Source organism: Coturnix japonica, chromosome 20 (assembly GCF_001577835.2).
Source record: "Coturnix japonica isolate 7356 chromosome 20, Coturnix japonica 2.1, whole genome shotgun sequence".
Classification (NCBI taxonomy): Eukaryota; Metazoa; Chordata; class Aves; order Galliformes; family Phasianidae; genus Coturnix; species Coturnix japonica.
In genome coordinates this window covers 4648963-4669858 of record NC_029535.1, presented here as the reverse complement: position 1 = coordinate 4669858, position 20896 = coordinate 4648963, and the positions used below count along the sequence as shown (strand labels likewise).

The 20896-nt window shown below is 46.3% G+C and overlaps 1 protein-coding gene across 1 annotated transcript in view; it reads right to left on the bottom strand.

Moving 5' to 3' along the window:
- The window catches only part of RIMS4 (regulating synaptic membrane exocytosis 4), a 49022-nt gene that overhangs the window by 11233 nt on the left and 16893 nt on the right, over nt 1-20896 (bottom strand). The window contains exon 2 of the mRNA XM_015881677.2: nt 10498-10639. Within this exon, the coding sequence (XP_015737163.1) occupies nt 10498-10639 (142 nt within the window). The remainder of the gene's footprint in view (nt 1-10497; nt 10640-20896) is intronic.

The following is a 20896-nucleotide window of genomic DNA, read 5'->3' as shown; positions in this document are numbered from 1 at the left end:
GTAGCACTGTCATCTAAGCAGCTTCTTGGCATAGTTCATAGGATCTCTCTTGGTAGCTATCCTTTCCCAACCTTCATTTTTGGGAATTAATTAACACATCTAGAGCTGTGTTCAAAGGTGAGCTTAAGGCTGCTGACATCAATCCCCTTGGGAGTGAATTCCCTATTGAATTCTCACAGTCAGTGCAATGCACCTCCTCCTTGACAAGAGGACCCCACTCCTTACCATTCAATACCAGAATCACCCATCACACTTGCTGCATGGTTTTCCCCCTGCTTTCCCAATTAACTCCAAAGCAATCATGAAGACTCAAACCCTGGTTCAAGGCTGAAAGCACAGCAAACTCAAATGTCAGCAGTGTCTCTACTTAAGAGCAGCAAAGAAGAAGCTATTAGAGGACACAGCTCTATTCACCAGGCACTGCTTTGAGGCATGACTCCAGGACACAGATGAGGCAACGCAGAAGGGTCAGACTGTATTACAGGCTGTTGGAAAACTTGCTGCCCCACTTGGTGCTAATGGCAAGGAGAGAGTCAGAAGCCCCTACTAAACACCCACACTTGTCCTGCTGGCATCTGCCAAGCCATGGCACAGCTGCTGGAGCATGTCAGTCTGTGCCAGGGACACCCACACGACCACGCCACACTCACGCACTGCAACCCAGGCTGCTGCTGTATGTGGAAGTGATGCAAACTGCAGCCCTGCACTCTGCCAATTGGCCTCAGAGGGGGCAACTGCCCACACGTGGATCCAGCTCACTGCTTCCTGGAATTCATTTCTCAGAAAGGAAAAGAAAGGAGAGACGTGTTCCTTCCAACCTACCCCAGCAATGGAATCAGGGAGCAGCCCTGCCTCTGGGGCGGGCCAGGCACTGCAGGCTGCACACAGCCACAAAGATCCATTCATTCCCCACTGTGAGCCACTTCCATTTAAAACACATTCAAAACATTATTTCAAACCCCATTCATCCAGAAGAGCGGTAATTTCAGGTTGAGATTTCAGCTTTCAGTAGCTATATGCAGACCTGGGCTCAACCTGCTGGGAATATTTATTTATTCATGTGATGAAGGGGGAAGTCACGCACAAACCTCACATTATGCTGCACGTGTGACAGGAGGGACATGTGAGCAGCAGGACATGCTGACAGCTTCACAGGGTGGCTCACGACCTCGTGCTAATAGCCAGAATTTTCCTAGGCACAGGGCATGGTCCAATGCCACTGGACCAGGAGAGGACTGCATGCAGATACCCACCCCCAGCACTGCTGCATCTGCGAGCACAGGGAAATGCAATGGGGAGCACAGGGCAGCCCGCAGCCAGGCTGCAAGGCTGTGATTTGGCCATACAAAGACAGAGCTCAAAAAAAGGTGAAAAGTTGTGCTTAGAGAAAACCCAGAATAATTCAGGAAAAATGAGATGTGACAGAGAAAGACATAAGATTCAGCCAGAAACGAATGAACTATCAGCCAGAAGGTAAATGTTTTCTTTATCCTCTTCAATTCATGGAAGATATATGGACAGACCTTAGGTCTTACTCCTACCCCAGAGAATACATGACCTGAGCAAGCACGCAAATAACAAGCTGGCAAGAGAACTCAGGGAAACGCTCACTGCCATGCTCCTAACAGATGCTCATCTCATTAACAAGATGCCTGGGATGAGGAGAACAGAGAACAAGCACAGGACTGAGAGTAGCCCAGAGCTGCAGGATCCCAAGGTACAGGTCTCTGCACATCCCCTGATCTCAAGGCAGGGCTGTGGGGAGATACTCAGCCAGTGAATGCTGTGAGGACACAGGAGGCAAAAGTGCACCCATCAAAACTCCATTTTCCATTTGCTGCTCATGCAGAAGAGCACCAGTATGGGCAAGGATGCTGCTGTGCCCCAGCACTGGGATGAACCTTGGAGGGATGGAAAAGGCCCATTTATAAACAGAGAACAAGGTAAAGACTCCGGTGTTTTGGCTAACAGCCACAGTTAATGGATATACCAGCACTGTGTGAAACTCAATTTTGCATCAGACAGTTAATGTTGCCTTATGTTGTTATATCTGGATGGAAAAAGGAAGATGCAGGGAATTGCTTTAATGGATCACACCGTTAGGTGGTTGGACTGCCTGGTACGCTGCACTGAGGCTGAATTTTTGCAGTGCTGCTTTATTAGACATCCAAAGCAGCAGCTCTAAATCAGGCTCCTTGGCTCTAAGTGATTCCAGGATGTATATTTGGGTATTGTCAATAACCCCAGAGTGGAAACAATTTCTGTCTGGAAAAATCATAAGCTACCTCTAAGAAAGCTAATGCTGCTCCCTGGAGAGGAGAGAGGCAAAACAAAGCTGCAGAAACGTAGCATGCATGTGAAGAAAAACCAGCAGGAACCATTAAGCTGCATCAGCTAAATTTAGGATGCTGAAATGCAGCTTGGTGAGCTCTGTCTGTCAGTGCTCAGTAAGAAGCCAGAATGGTGGGTGTGGGGACCAGGCCTGATGCAGAGGTCTGTGCAATGCCTGCCCCATTCACTCAGCTGCTTTTTTGGAGGGAGAAAAAGAGCTGTAGGCATCTTCAGGACTTCTCTGAGGTATTTGAGCCCTGGTGCTCCCCCAAGCCCTCCCTGCCCCTGCATCTCACATTCTTCTGTTCCATCATCCAGAAGTGAGACCATGGGATTCTTCTGGTCCCATCACTAAAAGCACCTTCCCCCACCACCACCACCTCACTCTTCCTTCCCCCTAAAACACTCCACCTGAAGGAGTGGAAAATGCTGCAACCTGGTTATCACCAAGATGGGATGCCTTTACTTATTTATCTCAACATAAAAAGAAGTGCTAAAAATAGCTGCAGGAACAAAAAAGGCAGCATTCTGCAGCCGACTTGCAGATCGCAACTGTCATACCCAGCACAGCCCTGGGGACGGGGCTGCTGCTCCAGCCCCATCAGCAGCACATGGAGAAGATTAACAGGTGACACCTGTCAGCCTTTTGTCTAAAGGGCACAAACCCTCTGCCCAGCGAGCACAGCGCAGCCTTTTGAACAGGGAAGAGATTAATTATCACTCCTCCAGCCCTCAGCTTTCACTAATCATGATTCATGGGCTCTGCTTTGTCACAGCTGACTGGCAATGATTTTAATGAAGTTAAAGATTAGGGGTTTGGCCGTGGAATTGGTTTTAAATAAATGTGACTCTGGTTACTAACCTGGAGGCGTGGGTAGGACAGGGCGAGCTGCAGGGTATCAATGACAAGCAGAGGGCAGCGTGCTGGAGGACTTGCATATGTCCTTGGCTGCAGGCAGGGGGGCCAAGCAAGGGGTGCAGCACCACAGCAGCACTCAGGGAGCAATGGAAGCTGGGGTCTCCAGGCCCATCAGCCCAGTCAGTGCTGAGCAGCACCAGCAGAACATGCAAAAAAAAGCAGAATTACTGCTCGCAGCCCGAGGCTGATTTTTCCTAGGATGCCAAATCTGCTCCAGATGCACGGATGGCCATTTCTAAGCCGTGCTGCAAGCATCACAGCCCCAGCATCACAGCCAGCCCGGACAAAGCGACAGGAGCTGCTCTGCAGCCGCTCGGACAGCCACGAGAGGGAGCCAGGAGTCAACGTCCGTCTGGGCTGCGCCTGCAGCGCTGCGAGCCCCGAGCCCAGCACAGCGCATCGCTCAGCGCCCTGCTCGAGAAGGGTCCCTGCAAACACCGCTGGGAGACGTTTATGTGTGTTCAGACTGGGGCTGTGGTTGCCCAGTTGTCGGCTTTTCCTTGTTGTTGATTTAGTTGTTAAGTACAACATCATAATCCAGATTATTTAGGAAATCTGTGCTGTGGTTTCTTTAGACGGTGCTCCTGTGTGTTAGGTCAGGGCACGTGAAACCTGTCCTCTATCAGAGTAATTTAAGAGTGGCTTAAAGGCTCTCTGCCAGCTGCTGCTCTTTTAAGGTAGCAGCCATTCCTGGGCTGCCCTTTCCTGGTACATGCAAACCATCAGGCAGGAGGATCCTCCACAGCAAGCTGCTCTTCTTCACATGTACTCAGATGAAGAATGAGTTACGTGAAATTTGCTTGTAAACTGCTTAGGATCTGAACAACCTAAGAGACAATGCTGATCTCAAAAGAAAGAGCACAAGGAATATTCAGAGTACCTGAGCTCATCCCTCTCCTACAGCAGCCATGGCTCCGCTCACCCCACCATTGTCTGCTGCACATCAGCATGCGGAGCACACAGCACACAGACAGGTTTAAGGAAAATGTATCATTAATTTCTCTCCTCGTCCACGTGGAGTTTGTCTGACCTCTTTTCTACATCTATTTTTAAACTGCTTCTGGGATTCTGTATGCCAGGTACTACCCCTGTGCTGCTGCAGATGGCTGCAGAACCTGCTTGTCAGGACCATGCAAAACTGGGATGGAATAGGATGGGGAAACACCTCTACAGGTCAGCAGGTCCTCACCCCACCCTAAGGCCAGAGCACTTTATGTACATCCTTATGACAGCCGCTCACCCAACCTGCTCTGAAAACTGTTCTCCTTAGACAGCTTGCACCTACGCTTTGCTTTTTCCTTCCCAACCATTTTCCTATCAGCCCTCAACACCATTTCTGAGTTACCAATGTGAAGCACATGGCAGTCTACTTCCTTTCCTTAGCTCTTGATACAATTATTAACATATTATTATTATTATTATTATTATTTTAAACTCTCCTTTCCAAGACACCTGGTCTGGTCTCACTTGCACCAACCTGCAGCTGCTAAAGCTGGGCAAGGAAATGCAGAGCAAGGAACTGACCTCTCAGATGGGTGCAAGGCCCTGTTGCTACAGAGCTCTGGAGAGAGAACAAGGATATTCTGAGATAATGCTGTGCCCTCTTTCCTTGGACCAAATCCTCATGGCTCTTTCCATCACAGTTACACACTGACTCCTGGGCACTGCACTGCTCCAGTTCATCCAGGCAGGGACTCACAAAGTCAGAAGCTCCTTCCAAAAGACAACATTGCCTTGTGCTTTTCACCATTTATTCACACTGTCCACACAACCGCCTCTATTTGCTGTCAGCCCAAACCTATACAAGTTAATTTTAAAGATGAGCTCCATCCTCTGTGCTGAGTACTGACATGGAGTTTGGTTGGGCCCTGGGCATTGCTGGCCTTCAGAAAGCCTAATTCTCTCTTCATAAATATTTTCTAGAACACTTTTTTCCCCCCTCCTTTTAGTGCACAAAGTGGTAATCAATAAATATGTTGCCTCAACACAGCCACATAACGGAATATGCAGCTGTGGCTTAACCTGCACGGCTGGATGAACAGATTTGCTACGCATCCAACATCCCCCCTGCATGAGGACAGCCCTCAGCTGGGTCTTTAAAAAACTGGGGCAGCAAGACATACTTCATCCAGAAGAAATTGAGACACAGACTCTTATGAGAACGATCAAATATTCAGTTATTTTATCTGAGCAGAAAGGAAAAGGCATCAGAACTCCAATTTTAGGAAGCAGGAACGTTCTATCTAACAATGACAATTATCCACGCTGCACATCAAGCTCTTCCAAATTGCATCTATCACACACAAATGCCATGTTGCTATTTTCCTGACAAGAAGGAAGGCAGAATTGGTTAATTCAGCATCCCCTGCCCCTACGTTTAAAGCACGTACAGTACATCAGGGATTATTAATGCAACGCACATCTGAGTACAGTGCCATGGGCTCAGGCACACAGCCCCGTACGCTGTCAAAATTGATGTGAGTGCTGCAGGAGCCTTTGCTGTGGCTGTGAAAGGCTTGTGCGAGCACCTCTCCCTGCAGTACCTGACGTGGAGCTCACAGCACCAACCACAAGGCTCTGCTCAGCCTGACAGCTCTGTTCTCTGCCTCCCAACAAGCTCTGCTCTCTCCTGGCCACTCCACTTGCTGTAACATTTTTAGTGCTGTGACGTACTGTCTTATGTGCAGTAACACGCTGTACTCCATTTGTGTATGCTTCCGTCTGCTGTATGAATTCTGCCACTTAAACTGTGCTATAAAAATGAGGCAGGGAACAGTGTATCGAGGCCTCCCCCACTCCTCCAGGCAAGCTCCAGTTCCACAGCTTGTCTCAGCCATACTCAATAAAATCGACACCCACTGCCAGCAGTGGTTCTGCCCGTCCCCTGGTCACTGCAGGTAGGATTCCATGCATTCAGCCCTGTGACAACAGGGGCACATCCTCTCCAAGCCATGCTGGTCAAGCTGAAAAACACAGAGATCTGCTGCTGATGGACAGGCTCACTCACTTACTGGGATGCTACAGAAACAATTCTCCATGCCTCCCCTGATTCCCAGCTTAAGACCTCAGGGTCCTGGTTTCCTATAGCCCAAAATGTATTAACAACACGTTTCTTTTAAAAGACTCAGATAAAAGAATAGCCCTAAAGGTAATTTGTCATAAAAAAAGACTAGAAGTCCCTTGACTGTGAACACCAAGAAAGAGGCAGTCAGTGAATAGGTACAACATGAATAATTCAGATGGTGCTTTTAGGGATCAAGCATTCCTTTGATTTCAGAGTAAAAATGGTACCACTGCTGATCTCTGGGTGAAGGACAGAAACTTGAAGGGGGATAGATAGCGACAAGGCACATCAGTGCTGTCTCCAGCATCCTTCTGGTTCCTGCTTCATAGTAAAGCAGACAAAGGCAGGCAGCTCAGAAACTAGTTCTCATTGGGATTGCTCCCTCATAGGCACTGATGGGAAAACCAGAGCAAGCTGTGGTTTACAGGCACTGCAAGAGCCAGAACACAAGCAAGAGGCACAGGATGCCCATATCCAGCACACAGTTGCCTTCAGCTCAGCACCACAGCAGCTGCAAGGGGAGCAGGTAAGGTGATCTTATGATGGGAAAAAGGAAATGATGTGGCTAACAAGAAGCTTCCTTGCCGGACAGGCAGACTCATCACAGCAACTACAAGAACCTACCTCAACATTTTTGCTCCTCGTTGCCCGCTGGGCCTTTCTAAGGTAAATGTCACCTCAGCTCTGTAAGTTAATCATCTCTGCAGTAACCAGCTAGAACAAAAAACCTGACAAGTAGCACGTATTAGGGACTACAGCAGCTAGCAGCCTTTTGTCCCAGGACCATTTTTGTCTTTCTGCTCCATTTTCAGAAAGAAAAGTGGTCAGCAGGAGTAAGATACACCTAAGTCCAGAATCTGTTGCTTTCTGAATTTCTTGTGCAGCCATAACAAAACTCAGCTGGAACAAGATGTCAGTTGTGCAAGAACTAGGATGGAGCTGCTGAATCCCAAAGGTACATTTGAGAGTTACTCTCCTCTGCTGAATTTTACCCTGCGGTGATATTGGTGCTGCCATGGGACTGCCTGGTAGGCACATGCTACATACTGCCCTCTCATGCAGTTTGCTAAATGTGTACTTAAAAAACATTGCTGCAGAAATCTGCACCCAGTACAAGGGATGGTTTGGATGAATTCTGGATGGAAATATCTGTGTGGGATCCGTGGAGGATGAAGAAAGTAAGACTGAGTTGAAAGATCACGCCACAATAAGATGCAAGTCCTAGAAAGTGTAAGAAAGCTGTCCAAGAAACAGTCTGTTGCAAAGAACAACTCAGAAGCCACAGTAAGGGCGAGACAGATGGTGTTCCTGGTCCCTGCAGCACGCAACCCAGGCTGGCAGAGCACGCCAATGCACAAGGCTTGGCACCTACACACTGAGCCAGGGGGAGAAATCTAGAGGCCTGAATAACTGAAAACAGTTTTCTCTGCAATAAATATCACCTTTCCCTTCCATAAGGTCTCACATTGAGTTTTATTATATTAATTTCCTATATTAGTGCACAACTATTGTGCAGGACAAAAGCTGAGTAATGTGGTTGGGATGTTTCTTTTTTTAACTGGAAAAAAATTCAATAGAGCAGTGCACTGACATCATCAGCACTCCCCAGCATGCTGTATGAGCTCACATTGCAGGAGACACATCCTGCAGAACAGCTAACCTCCTGCACCCTACAGCCCTTGAGTCACACCCTGAAATGAGCATTTTCTTGAAGGAGGGTCTACCCTCCTTTAACAGTAACACTACATGAGGTCCTTCCATAACATGACCCGGATATCATGCATTATGGCAATCACACTGCAAGCAATGCTGCTCAAAATCATGCAGTATATGAAGTTCTTTGACTGTGATTCTTTGCTCTGCAGCAGTGCAGCCAGAGCTAGCTGCAGCCAGCCCATGGTGAACATGATGGCATTCAATCAGTCTTGTCTTTAAAGAGCATGGTTGGTTGACTGAGAGCGGGCAGCAAAGTTTTACTGACATGTTTGATCACTTCAGTGGATCACCTTTGGGAGTTGTCATTTAGTCCTTAAATTGAAGAGGATCAAGAAGATAATGAACTCCGGAAACAAGCTCTTCTGAAAAATGGTGTTTTGAATCCTTCTTCCTCCCTCTGTGCACATTGCAAAGAGGTACATGGGTAGGAAGAACCAGGGTAACCTCATGCTGTTGAAGATCAGGTTTCTGACAGTCACCAGCAAAAACTCTCTGGCCTAGGACTATCTGCACAAGTCAAAAACCAGCAGTGAAAAGAAAATAAACTTGCCACAGCTAATAGTCATATGAATCTTCACTGTACTTCTCTGGGAATGCAAACAGGAGAAGCCAAGAGAAATCTGATTCAGAATAAATTTCTGCCCCTTGAAGCTATTCCCCAAACACTTCCTTTCTTTGCCATGGGAAAAGAAAAGAAGCAAAGAAAATCCCCTCCCACCATGTTCCAAGAGAATAGGGTCCTCTCAGCTCTTTGTACTCACAGCCTTGTTTGTTATCAGTCGTGGTTCAGACTGATAGTCAGAGTTCCCACGGGCTCTCTAAGATCAATTATCCCACCTGGGAACAAAGCATCTGGGAATCCCTTATCTCACACTTCAGAAGTGAGAGCAGGAAGCATCCCAACCCCGGCACAGGGGCAGGTGAGGATGCTCCAGCAGCATTTGAGGTTTGAATACCAAACATCAGACACGTTCTAATAAAGACATTTGGATTGCAATGCAGGATTTTTCTTTCTTTGCTGCACTGATAACTACACGCTGTTTGCCTTCAGGGTGCTTGTATGGGTGCAGCACCGTGTTGGCAGAAATATCCTCTCTCCAGGAAAGACCAGCCAAAAAAGCCAGCATTTGCAAGGATAGGATACAGAGAAGTATACCCCCTCCCTGGAGGATAAGCTATGTAAATATGAAGGGAAAAATATTTCCCTCCACACAACAATATATCCTTGCCCCACAGTGCCAAGGGACTGAACTTAATCACTAGTCCTCAGAGCAGAGGCAAAACTCCAAGCCACAGGACTGTGGTGGTGTAGATGGAATACATCCCCCGAGACAACAGATCACTGAAGAGATAAAGCACATCATGGCCTCAGAGTGACAAGATTGCTATCGCAGCCTGTGCCTCCTTACTATTTCCAACCTTCAGCACAGACCTGTGATGCCTTTCCAGGATTAGCCTACTTCCAAAGCTAAAGAAAGCATCTCTTAATTTACAGCCTGTTAATTATTTAACACCATAACTGCATTAATTATTTGAGGGAGCCTTTGGACTATACTGGTATTCTAGAGGTGCAGTGTACACGGAACATCACACAGGACTCAAGAGCATGTACAGAGTGAAGCCATGCATGGCACCAGGCTTAACCACACATTTTAGGTGTGTAAACATTTTGGTCCAATACCCAGAAGCATTAAAACCATATGATACATATTGCCTATTCTTTTCTAATACTGTTTTTTTTTTTTAAACCCACTTCCAAGATTCCCATGAATGGCCATTATAATCAAATGGTGATAATTTCTATATATGGCTTCAAATAATGGAAATATACAAAACGGAACTAAAGTCAAATCAGTTCTGGACCCTGATGCTTTGCATTCAGTTGCAAATGCAACAGAGTGAGCTGTAACTTCTTGTGGTTAAAACCCAGCTCTAAAATACACTTTTTAGGACACTAACTGAAATCCAGCAGAAAAGAAAGTTTGTTAACAGAAACTTGTAAATATGGTTTTTAAACTTTAGTATCAGAGTCACTGTTTTGCTAACTGCATCATTTTCATCACCTCAGCACACTTTTGTTTCCCAAATCGAAAAGGTATTTTGCAATAGGGGAGGAGACAGAGCTACCAGGCAATGATGAACACTACTGGCTTATAATTTATTACCGCTAATGATCCTCAGCTATTCACCCTGAATTACTCTTCTAAAGGCAGAGCTGTTAAAAGTAATGGGTATCAGCTTCAGCACAGAATAATGAGGACACTTAAAAAAAAAAGTATATAAACAGCTGAAGTATGTGCCAGCTATGCAGGAAGAGAAAGCGATTTGCTGTGCTCTAATTGGATGGGCAGTAGACCTGCAGCATAAATAAGTCAGAGACACACATTTATCAAGCTGGAGGAAAACTAACAGGTATAAGAGCAGAGCACCTCACAACCAATCATCCAGCCCACTTTCAGTGACTTACTTTCCCTCCGATCCATAGCTGTTCATGCTGTCCTCAATGGATTCATGGCTGGCCTGGCGCACGGTCCGGCTGGGCATTTCCACAGCCAGCCCTGTTTCTGTGCTCCTTTGGATGGCTCCTTTGAGTCTCCGACCATCCCCATCTAGAAGCAAAAGAGAAGGGACAGTTGGCCATTGTGCTCAGAGCCCTTTGCTATAACAGAGTAAAGGAAAAGCAGAGAAGGCCTTCCAGAAGATTAGCCTGGCAGCACTTTGCTCTCACACTGTGTTCTGCTACTCAGCCTTGTCAACTGCTCCCAGCCATCTCTGGAACAAAGCCCAACATCCAGCAAGCCAGTGCCCAGTAGATACTCAAAATATACATGCCACCCTACCTACCTCAAGCACTTGTACCAATGAATAATGCACTGAGTCCAAGTGCATACAGGCACGCAAGATGGCTCTATGCACAGAGCTACCCAACTCATGAGGACAAGCAACAATACCCACAGGCAGACAGAGCTGAGAAGTGTGACTGAGCATCAACACACCTCCTAAGCCCCCCCAGCAGCTACCTGTGAGGAGCAGCACAGAGCCACAGCTCCATGTCAGTGGGGAAAGAGAAGGCCAGGCAACAGGAGGGGAGCTGAAGGCAGGAGCCATCCCAGATGGACAAAAGGGGAATAGAGGGGCACAGCCAAAACAGTCCCCAATGTCAGCACTTGGGATCAACAGGGAAACCCCACAGAGAGCACCATTCCCACTGCACGTTCCCTGGGTCAGAGCATGGGGAATTAAGGAGGTTCTCTTCCCCCCTGGGTGCAGCCTTCAGAGGCTCAGCCCTCTGAAATTAACAGCTGCTATTTTCATCCTTCTTCTCTAGCAGACTGTTTCATAGAACAAACCACGTTATGTAATGAACATGTAATGAATATCACTACTATTAATTGCTTTAGCTGGTGCTAGAAAGCTCCAACCCTCATCCCACGTTCAGGATTCATCCTGCACCACATCAGCTCCAAGTCTTCTGAACCAAGCAAAATATCTAAGTCCATTCAAAAGTGTCCATCTGCTAACCAGGATTCATGCAACAAATCCCCAACCCACCAACACAGAATTTCTCTTGTCTTACTTTTTGCTATCACTGCAGCAGGCGGATGGCACCAAGGAGGGAATGCAACATTGCCAAGTCACAGCGCTCTCAGAAACCCACTGGGTTCTCAGCACCCCCCTCAAAAGAAATGATGTAGCTACTCGGTCTGGAGATAAATATCCCCAGATATTTAAAAGAATAAGCCATTCCCAACTACTGTAGAGAGACACAAGGATATCTGTAAGGACCCCTCTAAAAGATGCACAACACTTGTTTGTGTAGCAAGCTGACCTAAAAGCATTTTTCTTTGGGTCTCAGTCTAACAGGCATTTCCATAACAATAAGCAAGGTATCAGAATACTTCTAATCCTAGTTCTCCTATCTCACCTGCCACTAAATGCAAAGAGAAGTTTGGGCTTTTTCAGATAAACTCAGCCTTAAAGCCCCTTTTCTTCCAGTATCCCGAGGTTTCCAGCTGGGTGAGCATGTTGGCCCCAGGGCTCTGTACCAGCTGCCATCCCCACATATGGTGCTGCATGGGCACGCACGTCCCCACGGGCTGACAGAATAGAATATATATGTTTTGTGTCAATGTTAACTACAGTTTGTATTGTTTGCCTGCCTACAGCAATGCATGGAGCGTACTGTATAAATCAGGAAGTCACAAATGTGAAACAGATATTTTTTAAAGAGCTTGCAAACTCCAAACCTTCAGGCAACAACATTAATACAGGCATCAGCAAAAGCAAAGCCTAAACAGCCTTCCGTATTTCCCCAGCTGCTGCAGAAATGATCCCTTTGATGCTCCTTCTACAAGCCCTGTATGTTTTGCTTCAGACCCCCAATGGGGTTTCTAGGTTCCCTTCAGAGAGCACCCCACAGCCTTCAGTCCCCTTCAGTCAGGAGAGAAGAGCAGGATCAGAAATGACATACCCAGAAAAGAGTTACTGCAGAATTAGAACAGTTACGTGCACATCCGCGCTGCTTGTCTGCAGGCTGAAAACCTTTCAGAGGCAAAGGTCACCTGCCCTGGTCAATGCAGAGAGGCAGAGCTGTGCCTCCTCCCTCAGGTGAAGCCCTGTGCTTTGCATATTGCACGGGTAGATGACAAAACCCCATAGTGCTGCCTGGCAAAACCACTCATCTTCATTGTTACAAGAATGGTATTGTGATTTCTGCAGCACATCTAGATTTATTCCCTGCACCTTTTCCAATTAAGCAGTGAACACGGAGGGTTGTGCAGCAGAGCAAGTGCACAGGGTAGCATTCAGCTGAAGAGCACATTCAGGTACAGAATGACCTTGAGAAGGAGAAATGTCCTGCCCAAGTCACCAGGCTGACGGCACCCAGCACCACAGGGATGCAAGGAGCCAGAAGGGCCCAGCAGACCCTTTGCCAAGCTGGCTGTGCTGGCAGCTGCTTCCATTTCGCTACTTCATGCTCTGCTCAGCCAAACAATTTACATTTATCTAAAGAATATCCTCTATAGAGGTATCCACTCCAGACTGGGAGATAGAGAGACGCAGTATCTGCCGCTTGCCTGTGCAGCCTATTTTACTGCTTGATATTTAAAGATGCGACTGAAGTTTGCCTGGCTCCAGCTCTCAGCCATCAGCTTTTTAATGCCCTTCCCCACCACGAGGGCTGCTTTGTGTTCTCACTAGAAAGGCTCTTCTGCAGCATAATCAAGTCATCTCTCAATCTTTTTTGACAAGTTAAACAGACCGAGCTCTTTATGTTTCTCATGCGCTGGCATTTTTTCCCTCCTGCCCTTGAATCATTTTAATGACCTTCCCAGCTTTTAAACACCCTTTAGAGAACAAGCTCACAGAACTGGAGCCTGCATTTGATCACATGATAAAATGAACAGAGGTAAAATTCAGCTGGTGCTCTCATCTTGGCTGCTGCTGCTCGCATCTCCCCAGATCACAGTAAGCTCTTAGCAGGGCAGCACAGCTCACATGGATGCTGGGCACTCTGTGCCTGTCCTGCTGTTACAACCCTGCAGAACATAACATTAAGAAATATGTAACAAACAAAAAAAAACCCACTTATTTTAATGGAAACAACTCAGTAAACTGTCCATAGGGCTCTATACAACTCTCCTACTCTCAGTACTACTTACCTTGGTAACATGCACATCACCTGTGAACTTAATAAGGTTTATATATATGTTTGCTCTAAACCAAATGGAAATGCTGAACAGCAGCAGATCTTTAACATGCCTCCTGTCTTAGAGGATTTTCCTTGCCAAGTGCTTTCTGAGCACTGAAGAACGTTTGTGGTCTATTTACCACTTCCACATTTTTAGGGTCATGTTGTTCTAGGACATAACCCTTACATACGCATCACATTACCCATAACCTGCTTCTACTATAATGAGGGGAAAAAGGTCTGAAAAGGCCCATTTTTCCTCAATCCTTCTTGATTTACATTAATTATATTCCCATCATTTTGTTCCTTATTAATTAAACCTTATTATCATGATCCTCCTAGTTCTGTCTAGGCTTGACATCAGACCACCAAACCACAAGTTTCTCCTAAATGATGGATGGAGAGGTGACCACACAGCATGGCATCCGTTGTAGCATCTTCTTCCTTAAACACATTTTTGCTTGCGAACTGCACTGAGGCATCTCAAGGATGATGGAGATCCTGTAATACAGCTGACCACCACCTAGAGCTGTACGTGCCTTCATCTTGGAGGTGGGAAATACAGTAGAACAGTCCCTGTCTGTCTGTCCTCCGAGGAAACAGAAACCACCTCTCACCCTCTCTTCCATATCACCTAATGCAACTCATTAAAGCCCTTTCTCTATGCAATCGACTGATCTCAGCGCTTGGAAAACATCAAGTCTTGCAAATCTACACAAGTTCTGCAATAGCTCATTCCAAGGTCATGATTACATAATTAGTGCTATCACCCAGGATTACAGCACAATAGCTGGTTACTGAGCTGACACTTGAGGGACAGTGTGCCCCTTCCACTATCCTTATGTCACCTCCCATCACCTCCCCACTGCTTCCTTTTCCCCCACCCAGGTGCTTGGTATCTTCCTTCTCTTTCCAGTTTGTTTTTCATTTTCTCCTCTGTTTGCTGAACGCTACCAACGCAAAAAGCATGATGTATGTGCTAACGGCCCTCCCACACTTTAGAATTAATTGCTATTGATTTAACCCTTAGATTAGGAATTGACTGAATTTCAACTCCATCAGCTTTGCTTCTAAATTAACCAGCTGCTTCCATGCACAGAACACACTGGAGCCAAAGCACATGACCCAAAAGCACCAGTGAGGCCACCCAATACACCTTACACATCCATCAGAACAGCCTGGTCGGCTTTTTAGCCTTCCCAAACTTGGATTGTAATGGGGGGGAGGGGGCGAATGGAAATCAGGAAGGGAAATCAGCTGGACGCTGACTTGCAGGTTGCATTTGCTCCTATTGCAAATCTCTGGACAAAATAATAGCCCATCCTTTCCCAGTGGGACCAGTCCAAACCTGAGCAAAGAGGATGCATTTCTACTCACATTCCTACCCACGCCAAGCAGCATGCATCGATCTGCATCCCTGCGTGCTGCAGGATATTGACCTGAGAGCACTCAGTTCTCTGCTTTCACACCTGGGTTTCTGAGCAAACAAAGTAAGGTGTGGGTTCAAAGCAACGCTTACACAGCATTGAGAACTGACAGCCCCAGCAGGGGCATCAAGAAAAACCCATGTGAAAGAGGTGATGCACCCTTTGGAGCCTGCCATGGATCACATACAAGAAGAGATGAGCAGCAGAGTTCTGCGGAGATGAGAGGAAAAATGAGACAGCAGCGTGCCTGCTGCATCCATGGCTGAAGCACGGCCCTGCGAGCTGTTTCATCTTTCACTGCCACCAGCTTCACTCTTAAGGTCAAAAGCTAAGAGTGAGTTCTTTCTTCCTCATGGAGGTTTACACCAGGGATAACATAAGTCAGTCTGGGGCTGAAAAAGGAAAGCCACCGTGCACCCTTCTGGAAGTCTCACCTGCTGAGATCAGGAAGAAGGGTCCCGAGTCCAGCTGCTGCCCTTTGGCACATCTCTGGGCATACAGCAAAGGACTCAGGGATGGGGGACCTTCACAGCCCATGAGGTTCTGCTGAACCACCAACCACAGCCAGCTCTGAGATTAATAAAACAACGGCACTGTTCAGAACAAAAGAAAAATATCCTCTCCCAGCCAAGCACAAACATCCAACATCTGTGCAGCACAGCAGGCACTGAGCACAGTGGCTGCACCTGTTGGGTATGCCCTGCAGGCCCTGTACATGGGTGTTAGTTTGGAGCAAGCCAGGCTGCTCTCCTACCGCTGCAGAAGAAAGATATAAGCGCTGGATTGTCGGCAGCTTAACGAGATGAACTCAATCTCATCATGCCTGGCAAGCTCTAACATCCTGCCAAGTATTCCCAACGCCGACATCCTAATGGAGTGTGAATTATGAGCACCTAAAGAGAAGCAGTTTGTACTGAGCTCCAGAACATGCCAGACTATCATCACAGCCTGAGTAATCCACCAGAAATGACAGAAAATGGCTGGGGATAAACAGGGGCACTAATCAGGCTGCTTGCTTCATTCCCCTTGCCCTACTTTCAGCTGCTATCCAAGTTACACCCTTCTTACCAAACGAAGCAGAAAAATCTTCCATGGGGCCGGAAATATATTTTAACACATTACTTCTTAATCTGTGTAGATTAAGTAAATCCACACGGCTGGAAAAGGACATTCACTCTTCCCTCTCCTATCCCAGTATTTGCCCCTGGCTTTTCTCCCCCCACTCCAACAGGCACTGACTGCACCCTGCCCAGACTACGACCAGTAAAACCCGCTCTCCCCACCATGGTCTTCAGGAGGTCCAGCACCAGCAAGATTCTTATCCCCAACTGCAGATCGAGTGGAGCACCACTAAACCTCTGGTTTATGTCCTGCCTTCCTGAGATCCATTTGCAAATTTTCGCCTAGGAAAATAACTTATTCTGCTCCATTTGAGGTTAAAAACTAACATGCAGTTTCCACGATGTTATTTTTAATGATTTGACCTTTATGGAAAATTTATCTGCATAAGAAAGAATTCAATGGCCAAAATTCTTATTTACAGATTTCTAATGAAAGAATTCTGTAAAATTCAACAAATTGCACGTAGGCAGGAAAATGTGAGATCTTCTCCTTCGCTGACAGAAGAGACAAAGCAAAGAAACCAGAAGGGGAACATATCTACCCCACTTCCAATGGCTTTTAAGGAGACTTGTTTTTACTATGGTAAAGCCTTATGTATTTCACCACTAAAGAAAGAAAGACTACTATCAGACTATGAAAACTGATCATTTCTTCCAGAGTATTTCATGGCAGCTGCTTGCAGCAAGACCTGACTCCTCAGAGTCCTTTCCGTAGGTCTCTATTTGTTCGCAACTGGAGAATCCAACCAGCTTTGTCTGATGGCTGGTTCTTTGCTTTCCTAAGAAAATAGAACACGTGGCTTCCTCTTCCCCCAGTCTGCCATGCTTTGCAGGAAAGAGTCTGATTAAATGAAGAATCCACATGCATACAGAACATTCACTGCTGTAACAATTCCTCAACAGCCAATGAGACCCCAGCACTTCCCTGCCTGCAGGCCCAGCTCTTCAGGGACAGAGAAGCAGAGGGCGGATGATGCTGCAGCTCTCAGACATGCCCCCAGCCTTCCCATACCTCGTTCTCCTTAATCATTCAAGTGAAGACTGATTAATTTTAAAAAAATCCTTACTATGGCATTTATAACGCAATAAACTTCACATACATACATTGGCACAGCAATGAGGGGATCCATTCTTTCCACTTCTTGGATTTCTGTGGTCTAAGAGCCACCCAGAGTTTAACTGTCCCTCTTTGGCACACACTCAGCCCCCATGCTCAGCTACCCAAGTGCACTCTGAGACCAGGTGGGCTGAGCTGTTGAGCTTGGAGAACATGTATGGGCAGCAGGTAACAAAAAACATCACAAATTATCTAACCACCATATGGTAATGTTTATTATTCCCTATTAAATTCGTATGCTGCAGCTGACATTTTCCTCTGACTGTTTTAAGGCAATGTTTTTTAAGTTCAAAACCTAAAACTTTGCAAGCTATGAGATTTGGGCATGGAGAAAATAGGAAAGGCCAAGAGGTGAGTGGCTATAGTTTGCCCACCAGGGTCATGCCAGAGCTTTCCTGCTGTTATTTCACAAGGAGGGACAGGGGCAGAGATCTGTGTCCCTGCCCTTGGAAGTCCTCCAGCAGCCCAACCAAGTTATAAAGGCCAGGTCGGGATTTCTTCTTAATTACAAGAGTGTTGAACCAGAGCACTGTCCCAATTCTGCCATCCATCTTAAACTATTAATAACTCCTTATGAGGACGTTGCTTAAGTCCATGGTCTGAAATATGAATGAGCCTGAGCTGCAGAAAACCTCTCAATTTAGAAGAGGATCAAGAAAATGAGGTGACTTCACACACACACACAAAAAAAAAAACCAGCTAGAAAGCATCACTATAAGAGAAGGATGGCATGAGATGAAAGAGCCGCCTTGCCCACGCTTCACTACACCAGGGAGCTCTGCAAGACACTGTTCTGCCCTTCCTGAGTCCTCAGGGCACATAAAGTTTAGTTTTGGTACAGACTAAATTCAGAGGAAAGAACTGACAAGCCCAGGGGTCTTAACAGGATTTTTTCCTTCTCCTTCTGTCCTACTGAAGTTCTTCTAAGAACAAGCCACTTTGTCAAACCCATACATGCATAAGCATGGTGAGCAATGGTCTTGACACAATGAGTCATATTATCATTTGTTCCTTTATTATAAACAATCAAGAGCATAACCACATTTCTTTAGCAGGCATGAAGCCACAGAACCCTAAAGACATTCAGAAACTGGAATCATGGCGCAGAATCACACTTAGAATAGCATTTGATTTGTGTTCAGCTTGGGCTGTAATTACTTCATATTTCCTTGCGGAAATGAATGATCAAATTCACAAGAAGTTGACTTTAATTATACACACTGTCTAATAACTTGCGTCCATTTGGAAGCAATTATTTGATCCACCGTGGAAGCAGAGAGAGGGAGAAGATGGTCTGGTTACCAGAAGGGTCAAACAACCCCAGGCATTCAGCTTCTCGTTTCAGTTGCATCACCTGATACTGCCACGTGCATCAGGCTTCAGCAAAGGTGCTTTCATGCAATATCTGCAGTGAGTGCTGAGGGAAGTGAGAAGGCCAACACATTTTCCTTTCTAATTCTACACTGCTTCGACTCCAGTAAGGTCATCCTTGGTAGGTCCACAACCATCAGTGCCTGCTGTGCCAGGCAGCTGCCACACACCCCATAAGGGATTACCTCAACACAACTCAAGGCCCCATCTCTGCCCACCATGGCCAAGACTACCAGCTGCAGGCATCTCTGGGCTGCTGGAAGAAGGGGGGGTCAGACTTCCCAGGCCTGGACCAGCCATCACAGTGCAAACTCCTGCTGCAACATAAGCAATTCACGGTTACTTCAATCAAAGCAGCCAAAGCCCCAGGTGACAGCACCAGGTCAGCAGCCCTGTCAATCACACTGCTTTGACAGGCATCTCCAAATGGTGACCAGTCAGCCAGCGACCACAGAGAAGCAGTACTCAGTAGCAAGAACTGGGACACTGACATCTCATTAGCTGGCTCCTAACAAACATATGAATAACAAAAATAATAAGTCAGGCAAAATCTTTCTCACCCTGAACTTCGAGAGATGCACACTGACCTACTGAAACTCTCCCACAGACAAACAAGGCAGACATATAGCTGCCTCCCTCATCTGCCTTCTGCATGCACAGGGGGAGCACGCAAAATAAAGATCCTCGATCTGAATTACCCAATGGCACATAACTCAGCAGCAAGTTCAGCAGAAGCCCATGATTTATGCTAAGTGTATTTTGTAGGAGCAGGGATGGACGAAGTACTGTAGAGCACCTTGCTGATTCTTCTCTCTTGACCTGAGGAGCAGAAATGAGAACAGCTGATGGAGAAATACAAAAGAGGTAACACTGGTGATAATGCCAGTGACATTTTTGCAGACAACACTAACAGGAAGTACATGTTACAGAGCAATATGCATTTCTATTTAGAGGGAAGGAAAACTGCAACATGGGAACTTAAGGTACGCAAGCAACAACTGCTCAGAAGAGAACACTCCACATTAACTTTGCTTACGGAGCACCTATGTCTGCACAACGTGCCTCACAGATCTATATTTATTTTTTCCTATATATTCTCACACTCACAGACTGGGCTGATGTAAAAGGCCTTGGGATTTCTTGATGTGGGCACTGGCTGGGCCAAGGGAGGAGGTAGGAGCACCTCATGCACCATGAAGAATGAGCTTCAGAGACCCCAAGTCCCAGTGTGTTTACAGTCTCCAGTCATGACTAAGCAGCACAAAGCAAATCTAAGAGCAAAATGTGCCTTCATCCTCCTGCAGAGCCACACATTCAGGGCTCCATTTCCCTGGTGATAAAAAGGAGCATCACATCAGCCTTCTCTCCACCAAGCAGCGTGTAGAGATGTGCCACTTTTCTTTTCCCTCCTGTCTTTTGTCACTAGGGAAGAAGGCTGAACTCAGAACTTACCACTCAGCAAAGATGGAAATAGATATCCATTACTTTTATTTAAAAATTGAAGTATCTTTGGAGCCTTTAAGCTTGTCCAGAGATAGCTAGCGTGTAAGGGATTCTAATTCATTAAGTTAAAAAAAGCCGTGCTGAAGTTCACCTTTAAAGATAAATTATACAATTTGAGGAGTTTGGGGAAAAACGCAGCTCATAAATTTAAAATCTGTATTGTAGATTCTGTTAATAATCTCTTTTGAAAAGCATTAGAAATGAAGATTACAAATTTAATAATGTAACACGGGAGGAATTATCCTCCTCCCCACATAAAAAGGCAATTTGTTCTTGCCTATAAATTGACTTTCTATTAGCGTCATTAAAACCAGCATAATGTGCTAAAATTAGGGTCTGCCCCACCGTGGCTCTGTGGCAACCCACAGCCAAGAACTTCTCATCCCAACAATTCAAAAGAACACTAAGGAGGCGAGATGGGCCTCCTTCCATTCAGCCACAGCACTGAGCAGTCAGGTCATGGTGCTCAGACTGCAACAGAGTCAATGCTACTTAAGCTGCTCCCACATTGCCCTTCCCTGCAGCTCACACAATGGTTCCACGCATGCCCAGTGTGGTCTCCATGCTCCATCCATCCATGCCCAATGCAATGGAACCCTTCCAACCCACAGAACACCCACTCCTACCCAAGGTGC